A 14,486-nucleotide genomic window follows, 5' to 3' on the forward strand; every position below is an offset into this window, starting at 1 on the left:
TATATGAGCATTTGAAGAGTAAAAATATTTACGTGTCCAGATAACATAATATATCTACACCAAATACAAAAAGAATTCTTTAGGCAAAAATGTTTAACACACTTTACGTGATGCCTGTAAGAGATTTGGACTTAGTTTTAGTAGACACACGCTACTGCAAAACTATAAAATAATAAACAATAAAAAGCAGATGCAAATCAAAATAACGATTTATGATTTGCACACTTGCACAAAAAAAGGGCCACAAAACTAACTAATAACATCACTCGACTCCAGAGAGATTTCATCACAGTCAAGCTTACCGTGCAAAACATGTCATGGGAAAGCCAGAAGTAAAAATAAAACTTCTGAGAGAGGGATCTTTAACACAAACCTCACTTCATTAAAAAGAGAGGGAGAGTGAAACAGAAAGAGAGATAAATCTTTATTGGGCCCCTGATCTATTAAACTACTGACGGGAGATTGCATGAGAAGACAGATGGTACTAAACCAATGTGCCGCAGAGCTCTCTTTAAAAAGCATCTTAGCCTAATAAAATACTGACAGACGCACAAACGGAATGCTCCTAAAAAGCATCCTTCCACAGTAAACACAAACATACACAGATGAGATATGCCGATTAAAAACATGGGTGCATTTAACCTTTCCGCAGCCCGCCGGGTGGCTTTATCTGCTCTTTACACATGCTTTAAGAAATGCATCGGCCGTGTCTGTGCGGCGATAAACTGTCTAGGAGGCCTGTGTTTGGGTGAGCTGGTTTGAGAGATCGTTGGGTTATTTCTGTGCGAGGATGCGGCGTTCAGCCGGAGATGAGCCTCCAATCACACCCCGTTTTAATGATGTGGGTGGCTTACCCAGAATGCATTGCGGTGGTGCCCAGCCGGGGGTGCAGCGGCAGGCGCCTGTGATGTGGTGACACTGGGCTTCGTTCCCGCACTGGCACATCTGCACACAGTCCTGCCCGTAAAACCCAACAGGACATCCTATGAAGGAGAGGAGATTTGAGTCAGCAGTGTCTGCGTCTGCGTGTGCGTTCTAATGAGCAGTACATCACTGGAAAGTCATGCTCTCAAGAGCCAACAGGATGTCAGCATTCTGATTTAAATATAATTATGTTAGTGTTTTACTAGTATCCTTGTGGATGTATCCATCTTTCACCCCTTCGTCCTGCTCATCTTTCTTTTTCATGTCTCATTACCTACCGAATGCTCAGTGTGTGAATTGCTCTCATCAGCATTAATTGCGTGATCTCATTCGCCACATGTGCGGCACATCCTCACCACAACAAAGTCAACGTGTGTGTGTGAGGAAGACAGACAGACAGACATTTCTAGGAAACAAGAACACCTGCTGAGTCCACAGGTTCACTGTCTGGATACAGAAATATGCCTCCTGTGCAAATATTCCCTGAACTCACATTTTTTTCACTGGGCTCTCAACATCATTTATGTAAGATGTAGTGCACCTGGCCAAAATTGTGTTTTCTTATCGCTTAGAAAAATATAATAAAATGAAAAAAAAAAATGCTTATTTAGCTAACATTTTATGAATATCAGATAATATTTTCATCTAAAGCCCTGCTTTTCAAATTATACTTCACTGAAAGAAAAAAAATGCACAAAATCTAGTGGCTATAATGAATTTTTCTTGCATTAAATGTTTGCTTATTAAAATATAAAATAATTATAATAATAATACAAAATTATATATATTTCTTTAATAAATAATTATAAAAATAAATAAAATTGACAAAACTGTGAAAGTGAGTGTTGCACACCATAATAAAGCCAGATGAATAAAGACAAAGCAAGTTATTTTATATATATATATATATATATATATATATATATATATATATATATATATATATATATATATATATATATATATATATATATATATATATATATATATATATAAAACTGTTATTTTCTTTGGAAAGTATGCATGATAATCCATGCACAATAGGACCACAATACAAACATTAAAATTAATTTCTAATTGATGTTCAGTTTTCCACACAATAAAAAAAATTAAGAAAAGTTTGAACACTTCTTGTCTGGTTGTTTGACAATAATCAGATTTATCCAAATACATTTTTTAGAGGTTTGCTTCTTTGAAACACACACGTGATTTTGTTTGCTTTTGTTTAGAAACATTGCCTTTGTTAGCATAGCGTGTCCAACATGAAACTACAGTACACTTTGTACAAACTCCACTCATTCACACACATATACACACACGCGAATGAAATCGGAGTCTCTCTGTATGAGCTCAAGTGTAGACAGACATCCATACAAACACGCATATGGCACGCAGATGCACGCGATCACAGGAGATCGGTCTTGTATTCCATCAACCTGATAAGATCTTGTAAAGCGCGTGTGCGTGAGTGTGTAACGGCAGCGGATGGTTGTGATCGGCTGCAGCCGGTAAAATGTGTTTCACTGCTGAGGCCTTTAGAGATGGAGCCCGATGATAGCACTCAAGAGCTCGCTAAAGACCTGCCACATGTGTGTGTGTGTGTGTGTGTGCTCTTATTCAGTCGGTTTGTATGATTAAGACGCATGGAAGACATCTGAGCATACGGAACATGAGTGGAACTGCTTGGCTACATCCAGATGAACTACCGAGTTGAAAACGTCCCAAAACGGACAGGGTGGAATTGTGGGCCTGCGGAGACCTGATCTCTGTAGTCACAGCCTGATTTATTAAAGATGAAATCTGTGAATGTAGAAGTCCACTATAAACCAAAACAATCTGCTTTTATGCATCTAAATCGATGGCAGTGGAGTTGATACAGATGGAGATGGAACGATAATGGTCCCCTAAGACCTGATTTTGCACTGTCCAACTTCATGTTGTAGGATTTCAAGGGATTATGGACAGTTCTGCTTCTCTTTTCCCCTGCCGTGCAGAATCTAGATCCATTCTGCTGGCCCTGGTTATCATTTACTCCCTCAACCACATCACATAGGTACAGGAAGTTATTTCGGCTTACTTCCTTTCTCTGAAGAATGATACTTTTCTGCAAGATTTGTGGTGATTGGGACTACACTGGTTATGCTGTATGTTTCTGATTCACTGAAAAGGATCAGCTTCAGGAGGTTCATTATTTTTTCATGCTGTAAATTTCTGATTTACTACAAGGAACTAATTTAAAAGGGTCATTTGTTCATGAATTGGAGGACAGTGATCATGCTGTATGTTTTCGTTTCACTATAAAAGAACTGTTTATTAAAAGAATCATTTGTTCATGAATCGGACTACACTGATCACTCTGCAGATTTTCGTATCACTTAAAAGGAAATGTTTTTTAAAAGAATCATTTGTTCATAAATCTGACTACACTGATCACGCTGTATCTTTTTGATCTACTACAAAATAACTGGTTTTAAAAAGATCACCTCATAATTTGTTTGCGAATCAGACTACAGACTATGTTTTTAATGCTCTAATTTAGGATCAGTTCAAAAGAGTCACTCATTCATGAAAATACGCTGGTTGCGGCTTGTATGTTTGGAAAAAAATGATGTTTTTGATTCCTCTTCTCCCATTGAAATGTGTCTTAATGACATCAACGCAGGAAACTTAAATTATATGTTTAAAAACATCTAGCAATTAGGTCGAATGGTTTAAGGGTCCGTCTGTGAATCAGACTACACTGGTTCAGTTGTACATTTCTAAATCAGCACAAAAGCATCAGCTCTTAAGAATCTTTTGTTTGTGAATTAGACAACACTGCATGTGCAGTATGTTTTTGATTCACTAAAAAGGATTTATTATAATAAGATATTATAATAAGATGTATTAGATATATAAGATTTATTAGTTCATGAGATTTGTTTGTTGGTGAATCAAATAACACTGGGTTCACTGTGTTTTTGTGATTTACTGAGAAGAATTGGTTTAAAAGAGGCGTCTGTTTGTAGAACAGGCTTCACTGGTTGCACTGTAAGTCATTTCTTTTAGCCCTTGAGGACAACTCAATAGTTGCTTTCTTGCTATTATTTTGTGGTCAGCTTATAATAATAATAATATCATCATAATAGATCCAGCCTGCAAACTGGTCAAATGCAGCATGCATAGAATCTCTTAAGGTATGAGCAAGTTTGCCTGTCCGTGCATCTTGTGTGTGTGTGTGTGTGTGTTTACATGTTGTTGTTTTTTTCTAGCTAAGATAGGACTCGGCTTCTATGTTTGGCACTGTGTGTATGCCTGTGCATTGTGGCTTTCCAATAAAGCGCAGCAGCTGGATGTGGCTGTCTCATTAAGCAGAGGATGCTGTCATGTATCCAACAGGGTGTGTCTGTGCGTGTGTGTGTGTGTGTGTGTGTGTGTGTGTGTGTGTGTGTGTGTGTGTGTGTGTGTGTGTGTGTGTGTGTGTGAGATGTTAAGTCAGAGGCTCAGATTAACCACTAGAAGGCAGATATGACTCTGTACCTTCGGGTCACTGAGGTCAAAACCTTCATACCTGCTTCTAGTTCTTATTAACTTCATGTTTTTTAAACATATGATCTTAGTTTCCTGCACTGATGTCATTATGACACACTAAACAAACACTTTTTGTGTGTTTTCAAGATGCTTGACTGTGTGTGATGAGTGAGTGTTTCAATGAGCAAATGGGAGTCAAAAACATTCCATTTTAAACACAGACACACACTCAGATTGCATGATGGGTGGGTTGCCCTCTCAGACTGATTGAAACTTCCTGTTTCCCTGGTGAAGAAGAGGCCCCAGTGCATTAGAGCTATGAAAACACACTTATGTGGAAAAAGAGAGATGTTCGGGAAAATAAGATATAATATGCATTTATATAAAGATTTTTCTTCACATATATCACTGACCATTCTTGAATTTGGCTGTATTTGTTTGTAACTCACTCTTTTCACAGTGTGATCCCACCCAGCCGGCGGCACAGGTACAAGCTCCGCTGACGTGGTCACATTCGGCTCCGTTCTCACACTCACACGCTAGTTTACACTCTGCTCCATAATGGCCCTCAGGACACTCTGACACAAACGCATAAGATTAAGAAATTTCGATTTAGTATGCATGTTGGGAAATTATTGGAAATGAGGTATGCATGATTGCTGTGTTCAGAATAAAATATTAACTCGATACTATAGTCTTGTTATTGTTAACTAAAACTAAAAATAACATAAATAATAATATAAAAATCTCCAAAAACTTAACATAAAAATTTGAAATAAGTTTAAAGTTTAAGTACTAAAATTAAATCTGAAATAAAAATAAAATAGAAATATAAAAAATAAAATAAAAAATTGACAAAAGCACATATTAACATGACTACAACAAACTAAAACGATAAATGTGAATATATAAATTAGTGCCGTCAAACGATTAATCACATCCAAAATAATATTATATAATAGATGAGTGTGTACTGTGCACATTTATCATTTATATATAAATACAAACACATGCATGTATATATATTTAAGAAAATAAGCTATATTTATATAATAAATATATTTATATATAATATAATAATATAAATATATACATTTTTCTTAATGTAAATATTTTCAAAATATATACTGTATGTGTGTGTACTTATATATACATAATAAATAAACACAGTACACATACATATTAAATGTAAACAAAAACTTTTTTTGAATGCAATTAATAACGATTAATGATTTGACAGCATTGATAAAAATAAAAGCTAATTAACATATTAATGAATATTAAAATAGCAATATAAATAAAACTTAAATGATACTGAAATACTTAATACCTTTTTTAAAATGTATATTTTGATAAGAATTACTGATAGTACTTTTCTACACTCCGTTCACATGACCTCATTATGTTAAATGTGGGTGATCCAGTCATTAATTTGGCAATAATGATCATTTTCAAATATTCAAATGCATATTCAATAATTCAAACTTCAAATATTTTTTTCACATTTTAAGTAGAAATCTCAATGTCAGATCAAATGAGTAAAAAACTAAACATATAAAAAAATGTTGAAAATTATATCTGTAATTACTTTCACGGAGAAAATGGAAAGTCAAATCAACCGCACTGCATTGTGGGATACAATATCTCACACATTGCACCCTCTTATTTACTTTAGTCTAAAATTGTAGGTATGTATGTAATATGTATTTTTTCCCTAATTTAGCATACCATGCACACTATGCATTCTATATAGTTGAGAACCAGTAAGAGTAGAATATTAGCATGGTTTTAGTATAATCTCAGTAAGTTCTGCCTGTAGTTGTATTATGTTGACACAAGGGGGCAACATTTGCATCTTAATTAGCATCAGATTGAACTTTTGAACTTGAACTTTTACATGTTGTACCAATTAAATAGTGCATAACTGAAAAGAATAAAACGTCTTAAAAAAAGAATGAATTAGAAAGAAACGGAACAGACTCACTCTTGTCACATTGTTCTCCAGTGTATCCAGCCTCACACACACAGCGCCCACTGCTGGCCTCACAGGTCACTGCATTACTGCCACACCGGCACACACTGGCACAGCCTACCCCCCAAAAACCTGCCTCACACACTAAACAGAGGATCTTCATTATTCATTTGAATTCATTTAACAAATCAAATCATACAGATTTAAGATATGAGATTGCAAGCACACTTCAAAGACTACTATTTGTATGTTTTTGTAATGTCCTGTTGGATGTCCATTTATATTGTATTCGTTTTAATTATTATTATTTTTTTTGTGTTATTTTTCTGTTACCACGTTTTAAAATAATTTGTTTTTGTCATTAAACTCTTTATGTATTACTATTACAGTACGAGCCAGCTTCACATAGAAAGAGACAAAAAACCGCAATGTTGTTTGTACAGTGAAAACGAAGTGACAGATAACAAACGAGTTAACCGAAGCAATGTGGTTCTGTCTATCCTGTCTGAATACACTCGCTCCTTCTTTTTCTTGAAGAGCTCACTTCAGTTACCCAGAATCCCCCCCTGAGGATGGGATAAAAGAGCCTGTTTTAACAAGACCAAACCATGATCTGTTTAAGCCATTAAGACTAAAAAATGTATGTACTGTGAGTGATCAAGAACGAAATAACTAAAACAGACACTTCAAATATTATTAGAACATGATGTTCTTTTCAAATTCATTCATTTCTCTCTTCAGCGAACAGAAGGAAAACCCATTTATAAACACACTCACACATATTGTGAAATAATATATCATTTTCATAACATAACAGAGAAGGCCAGCATAAATCTAACTACATAAAACATTCCACAACTCTCTCTTTAACACAATAAACTGATTGACACTGTGAAATGACTACAACTTCCATCTGTCAGCATGTTGTCATATGTGAATGTTTAGTGCATCTGCTCCTTTGAATTATAAAAAGGACATATTGCCTGATGATTGACAGTTCACAGTTGATTTCTGATGCAGATATTTTTGTGCTATTAAAATAACTGAGCCATTAAAGCAGCTCTATGTGCTGACATCTGATAGTCACTAGAGGGCAGTGAAAAGCCATTATTGTCCCATTTGAAAAGTGAGCAGCCCTTGAAAGCTTTACCTAAACACTGCACATTATACACACTGCTTATTGCCTACTACTTTCTAAAATATAGTATTTGAAATATGAATCCATTTTAACATAAATGTCTTTACTGTCACTTTTTGATCAATTTAACGCATCCTTGCTTCATAATATATATACATATGTATATTTTTTATTATTATTATTTTTTTAATATCTTACTGACCACCATTATTGGAGAGTTAAATAGTTACATGTAACAGAATTGCATTATCTAATTACAAAATCTGTTACAGTTAGAGAAAAAAAAGTTAATGTAACTAAATTACAGTTACTTTATGAAAATGTTAGTGATTACAGATTTGATTGATTTCTTTCCCAAATTGCACCGACTGCTCTAAAATATGAGACACCGATGTTTCAGGAGTTTAGGACAAATGCTTATTTATTAACTGTTTTATTTCCTGTTTGGTTTTATATTAGCTGTTTTTTCCAAGGCATTGTTAGATGCCAGTGTTTTCTTATCATAGCTATTCAAAGATTTAATTTCAAAAACATTATCATAGCTATTAACCTATGTGTTTTATGATGTTGGATCTGTATTTAATAATCTCAAATTAAAAAGAGCTGCTAAAGTCTGATTTTGCGGTGGTTGCACTTTAAAAATGTAATTATTATCATCTTAATTCAAGTGATGACGGATTTGGAAAGTCTGACAGTAATCAGTGTTGAGTAATATTGTAAGGTTAACCCAACCTGCGTTAAATATTTCAGAATGATTAACAGTTGAAAACATTCATTAGAAATTTAGAAAAGTAATAATAAATAATTGAAATAGTGTAAATTGTCATCTGTAACTTACTCTTCCAAAGTAACCTTCCCAAGACTGCTGACCACAAACTATACTGCAGTAAGTACAGTAGTAGAGCAGTATTCCCTTCTCAGACTTTGTGTATGATTGTGAGTCTTACCCAGCAGGCATTTCTCTCCATGGTATCCAGCTGGGCACGTCTTCTGGCACTCTCCAGTTTTAGGGTCACACGGCTCACCATCAGAGCAGTTACATCGCTCGTGGCAGCCAAGGCCGTAGTATCCGTCACTACAATCTACACAGGAACACTACATATATATCTCCATGTACCTGTCAGAAACAACAGTTTCAAATGGCTGTAAGAAACATCACCTACCTTCCTGACAGCGGTCACCATTGTAACCAGGTTTACACATGCAGGAGCCTTTTTGTGGATCACAAGAAAGTGAGTTTTCCTGCACACACTGGCATTCCTCCGAGCAACCCGAGCCGTGGGTCCATCTGGGACATGCTGATGTGGAGAAACACTATTTTACTATACCTTAAATTAATGAAAGTAACCATTTTGACACTAACATGCTATCTTAGTGTACTTACGCAGGTGGCAGAATTTGCCGTAGAGGCCAGGTGTGCAAAGACACCCTCCGTACAGACGATGGCAGCGTCCATTACTGGGACAGCTACACCTCCTGTGACAGAACCTCCCATAGAATCCCTGCGGACAGCCTGATGACATCACAGGGAACATGAGAGAAACTCCACAGTGTTCATCTGGAGCTCCATGAGGTCCATTACATCACATGCTCTTGTCAAGACAGAATGATCAGGTCTAATCTGAGAGGAATTTCAGAGACAGCTGGGAGACATGAGGTTGATGGATGATGTGATGAAGACAAGGAAAAGCCAAGGGCAGACAGAGAGGAAGTGGACAGGAAGTAGAAACTTTAACCCAAGAGCTCCAGTTAGTCTGCTGATGGATGCTTTACATCTATTTCTACATTTCATCATTTAGCAGACTCCTTTGTGATACATTTTAAAGTACATTAAAATTCTAAAATTACAAAAAACTAAAGAATAAAAATCTGAAAAAAAACACCAATATCGCAAAATATTATTACAGTATATAAAATGCCATTTTTAAAAGAATATATAATATATCTTAAAGTAAATATATCTTAGCTCATTTAATGGAATTTATTCCTCTGGTATCAAAGCTGAATCTTCAGCATCATTCCTCAAGACTTCAGTGTCACATGATCCTTCAGAAATTATTCTAATATGATGATTCGGCGCTTAAAACACATCACTTATTATTATAAATGTTGAAAACAGTTGTGCTGCTTAATATTTTTGTGGAAACTGATTCTTTGTTGAATAGAAGGCTCATTTATTTCCTAAAGTTATGAATATTGAAATATGACATACAGTAAGGAGAGAGGAAAGAGGAAATGTCACAATCAATGAAATATGGAAGATGTTAAAAGAGAAGTTAAAGATGCATGTGTACTTTACCGTTTTCACAGTGCAGACCGTGGACCCCTGGAGGACACAAGCACTTCCCCGTCACTGGGTCACAGCGGCCCCCGTTCTTACAAACACACAGACTGTTACACTGAACGCCATATGTGCCCTCGGCACAAGCTAAAGGAGAGAGAGAATGCAAAAGTAAATACATGTTTAGGGTTCTCCGAGGAACCAGGGAGAAAGAGAAATACAGCAGCCACTGTACTTTCTGTTGATTTTAGGGTGCATTAAAAATGGGACGGTATGGAAAACTCAAACTGCGCTCATGTGAATTCAGAATGATGGGTGTGGAGGTGCTCTTAGGGCTGCAGCTCTCCAACATTCTGTCCATTTTTGTAATAAACTACCCTACAGGAAGTACTTTCCTTAGAGTCGTGGAACTGCTCCACTTAAGAGCTTGATGGGATTTCTGTATAAGTAAAGGTTATTAGAGGAGGACTACAGCTACAGCTAGATGAGGAGAAAAAGAAAACTTTTCTTTCTGAATTTAGGTTCTATGCTGACTCCAATATTCAGTCATCAAAATGTGTTTTTTTCTGGAAACATCTAAATTAACTTCTTTTATTTCAATGTATGTATATACTGTAAGTATAAATGTGTTTTCTTGATGCTGATTTGTCTCTGAAGCAGTGTTATTTAAACATCCCTGAGATAGCTTAGTTTTTACGTTTATTTTTTCACATTTCATTTTCATTTCATTTAAAGTTTTCGTATTTTTGTTTTAATTTTTAGTCTTTTTTTTTCCAAACATGTCTATATGATTTTATTCATTTTTATTTCCGTTTTAGTTAATTCAGTCCAAGTTAAACTAAATTAAAATGTCAAAGGTTGCCTCGGGCAACTTACCGTATTTTTTGGACTATAAGTCGCACCTGAGTATAAATCGCATCAGTCCAAAAATACGTCATGACGAAGAAAAAAACATATATAAGTCGCACTGTACTATAAGTCGCATTTATTAAGAACCAAGCACCAAGAGAAAACATTACCGTCTAAAGCCGCGAGAGGGCGCTCTTGTCCTCAGTGTAGGCTACAGGAGCACTGAGCAGCATAGAGCGCCCTCTCGCGGCTGTAGACGGTAATGTTTTCTCTTGGTTCATTTTTCTCAGTTCATGTCAAATTAATTTTGATAAATAAGTCGCACCTGACTATAAGTCACAGGACCAGCCAAACTATGAAAAAAAGTGTGACTTATAGTCCGGAAAATACGGTACCTGAAATAAGTTTGTATTTTATATATTGAATATTTATTTTAAGTAATGAAAATATTTTTACGGTTTTACTTTAGGTTTTAGTTAACTATAATAACCCTTCTCTGAATAATTTTGTTGTTTGCCATCTAAAAAATATAATAAGAAAATAAGTTAACTTAGCCACTAATAAATAATCTTTTGCATTATGATATCTCAAGAGTCTGTGGGAGTTCAATGTAAAATCGTCCCTCTCATGTTTCGTGTAAAAATGTCTTGCTTTGTGTAAATAAACCTCAACAATGTAGCTGTGTGTCCCCAAGGCCTCTGTTCAGTTGGAGTAATAGGGGAGAATAAAGACACTCACTGTCATTACAGGTGACCCCAGTCCAGCCAGGTCCACACACACAGCGATCCCTCTCTGACGCACACACTCCTCCATTAGCACAGTCCTCACAGCTCACACCACAGTCGTCACCGAATGAACCGTCCTCACACACTGATACAGAGAGATTAACATATTCACACATCCTTATCTCTGTATGTTTATGTCAGTTTATGTTAACATTCTGGGTTTCTCGTACTTATCTTGCTGATGACGGTCAGCTCCTCTCTCTCTTCAAGGTTTTGTGAGTTCTCTGGGTCGTAGGTGTATGTGTCATCATCATACGGTCTACTTAAAGCAGCGGTGTAATGCAGCAGTTGAGGGGGGCGACGGAAAAACAAGTCCGGCAAACGGAGAACTTCCGGCTCATCTTCACTGCCGACAACCTCTTCCTCTTCTTCTTCCTCTTCCTCGTCCTCCAATTCCCTGTCATAGAGAGCTAAACACACGAAATGGGAAAGAACAAAAAGAGACGGGCAAATACAGAGACAACTAATTAAAATCAATTATATATTCTATTTTATAATGAAAAACTGAAAATATAAAATTTATAACATTTTACATAAAACAAACTAATGCATATTAACAATAACATTTTGCTAAAACATGTCTTTTGGGTGTTAATAATACTCTGGTTTATAACTGCATTATGAAGTGTGCATCACTTCCTGACTATGAAGTCAACACTTCATAAAGCCAGTTAAACTTGTACTCACGTAAGCATGATTTCTGGTCGTTGTCCAGTCTGAAGCCCACCTGACAGAAACACTCGTATGAGCCCAGCGTGTTCACACAGTACTGAGAACACCCTGACGTCTCGGATACACACTCGTCAATGTCTGAAGAGAGGGATTCATGTTAAAACAGCAGTCATGATACACTAAATGTGCTTAAGTAATCTTCAAATCTAGTCGATTTATGAGGAAAACCAAGAAAAATATCTTAATTTGCAAGTATGTTAAAAAAGGATGGTTAAAAAAGGGATTGGTTAAGAGAAGATCAAACAAGGAAGACTAAACACACACCATCACACGTGCAGCCGTTGGGTGTGTATCCAGGTCTACAGCTGCACTCATAGCCTCCTGGGTAATTCTTACAGTAGTGACTACAGCACGCCTCCCCGTTTTCACACTCATCAACGTCTGTGGACGACACACACAAATACAGAAGCGTTTTCTCAGAAGAAAAAAACACCATGTAACATTAAAGCTGCAGTAGATAACTTTTGTAAAAATATATTTTTTTACATATTTGTTAAACCTGTCATTATGTCCTGACAGTAGAATATAAGACAGATAATCTGTGAAAAAATCAAGCTCCTCTGGCTCCTCCCAGTGGTCCTATTGCCATTTGCAGAAAGTCATGCGCTCCCAGTAAGAAACAACCAATCAGAGCTGTGGTCCTTAACTTTGTTTGTGTTCAAAATGTAGAAAAATGAACATAATAAGCGAGTACACCATGAATCCATTTTCCAAACCGTGTTTTTGGCTTGTCCTGAATCACTAGGGTGCACCTATAATAAGTGTTTATATTCGGACTATTTTAGATTGCTTCGGGGGTACCGCGGCGGAGTAACCCAGTACCTTTGTGATTCTTCATAGACATAAACAGAGAGAAGTAGTTCCGGCTACGATGTTCTTCCGCAAGACGCAAGCAGTTCTGTTTATTAACCGCTAGAGCGTCAAAAGCTACCTACCGCAGCTTTAACACTAAAAAGCAAATACTAGTAAATACTAAAGTAAATACTTAAACTTATTTTGCCATTAATTGTAATAATCTAGTGAGACTTTTTACCATAGCAAAGCTACAGTACTGTAAAGGTTTTAAGCACTTATTTAAAAATGCTGTTTTATTATGGTTGTGCATGCTTTATTTGATTTCTATTGGACTGTTAAAAAAATAAAAACACCTGCTCCCATTCTAAAGTTTGGAAGAGCAAGGATACTTTTTAATATAACTAAAAAGAAGAAAGTCATATACACCTAGGATGCATTGAGGGTGAGTAAAACATGGGCTAATATTTATTTTTGAGTGAACTAACCCTTTAAAATCTCACCAACCCCAAACTTTATAATTGTAGCAAATATACATATAATTCTTAATCTAAAATAACTACATTTTACATGGTGAATGATTTACTAGACAACCATCAAGTGGGGCCCATACCTATACACATCTTGAGGTCATCAGCGAGATGGTAACCTTGGTTACAGGAGCACAGGGGCCCACTGGTGGTGTGCTCACAGTGATGGGAGCAGCCCCCGTTGTTTTTCTCACAGCCATTCACGATCTCCATCTCGATACCTGAAGGATACATCATTCTATATTGTTAACATTCACATTTATTCATTTAGCAGATGCTTTTATCCAAAGTGACTTACAACTGGGGAATACATGAAGCGATTCATCTTAAAGGCAAATACACACAGACATTTTTCATAATATTAAGTTTAAAGCATTGTTCATATTAGTACAAGCTAAAGAGGGAAATATTAAAGAAAAGAGAATACAAGGTTTTTGTTTTTTTTAAGGTTGAAGTCAAATATTGACAGCTGTCGCTTGAAGGATTAAGACTTCACTGATTGGTGCACGTCAAAAACTCTGACCAATCACAGACTGTTTGGCTCCAGTAAACCACATCCACATGTCAGTGAACTACTGAGATAATCTAATAACTGTTTTCTAACGTGTTTTAAGTTTTCCATCTAATATTACACTAAAAGAATCACAGAACACATGTTAGTGTGTGTATTTGCACTCACGGTAGCACTGTTTCCCATCAGCACCCAGTTCGAATCCTGGGTTACACACACAACGGAAGGATCCCGGCACGTTAACACAGCCGTGAGCACATTTAGTCTGACCAGACACACATTCATCTATGTCTGGGAGAGGAAATGTTTGGGCAGTTAGAAGATATGTCAGTGAAAAACGTAAAAAAGTACAATAAATAAATAAACACAGTGTATTCAGTTAGGATACCAGCAATATGAGTGTGTGTGTTTATGTGTGTGTCTGTGCGTAAGCATGGCAATGCATGTGTGTGTACAGCAGGG

At 36.2% G+C, this 14,486-nt stretch overlaps 1 protein-coding gene across 2 annotated transcripts in view; it reads right to left on the minus strand.

The window, feature by feature from the left end:
• megf6 (multiple EGF like domains 6) overlaps positions 1 to 14,486 on the minus strand; it is a 46,297-nt gene that overhangs the window by 13,399 nt on the left and 18,412 nt on the right. Inside the window, exons 9-21 of one of the 2 annotated variants that reach the window (XM_052575541.1) lie at positions 14,193 to 14,315; positions 13,597 to 13,734; positions 12,456 to 12,572; positions 12,147 to 12,269; positions 11,630 to 11,869; positions 11,413 to 11,544; positions 9,844 to 9,972; positions 8,929 to 9,057; positions 8,708 to 8,842; positions 8,492 to 8,626; positions 6,419 to 6,550; positions 4,884 to 5,012; positions 855 to 983 (exon numbers count right to left, since the gene is read on the minus strand). In XM_052575541.1, coding sequence (XP_052431501.1) covers positions 855 to 983; positions 4,884 to 5,012; positions 6,419 to 6,550; positions 8,492 to 8,626; positions 8,708 to 8,842; positions 8,929 to 9,057; positions 9,844 to 9,972; positions 11,413 to 11,544; positions 11,630 to 11,869; positions 12,147 to 12,269; positions 12,456 to 12,572; positions 13,597 to 13,734; positions 14,193 to 14,315 — 1,791 coding nt within the window. The remainder of the gene's footprint in view (positions 1 to 854; positions 984 to 4,883; positions 5,013 to 6,418; positions 6,551 to 8,491; positions 8,627 to 8,707; positions 8,843 to 8,928; positions 9,058 to 9,843; positions 9,973 to 11,412; positions 11,545 to 11,629; positions 11,870 to 12,146; positions 12,270 to 12,455; positions 12,573 to 13,596; positions 13,735 to 14,192; positions 14,316 to 14,486) is intronic. The other variant, XM_052575542.1, reaches the window with a different exon arrangement.

Source organism: Carassius gibelio, chromosome B15 (assembly GCF_023724105.1).
Source record: "Carassius gibelio isolate Cgi1373 ecotype wild population from Czech Republic chromosome B15, carGib1.2-hapl.c, whole genome shotgun sequence".
Classification (NCBI taxonomy): Eukaryota; Metazoa; Chordata; class Actinopteri; order Cypriniformes; family Cyprinidae; genus Carassius; species Carassius gibelio.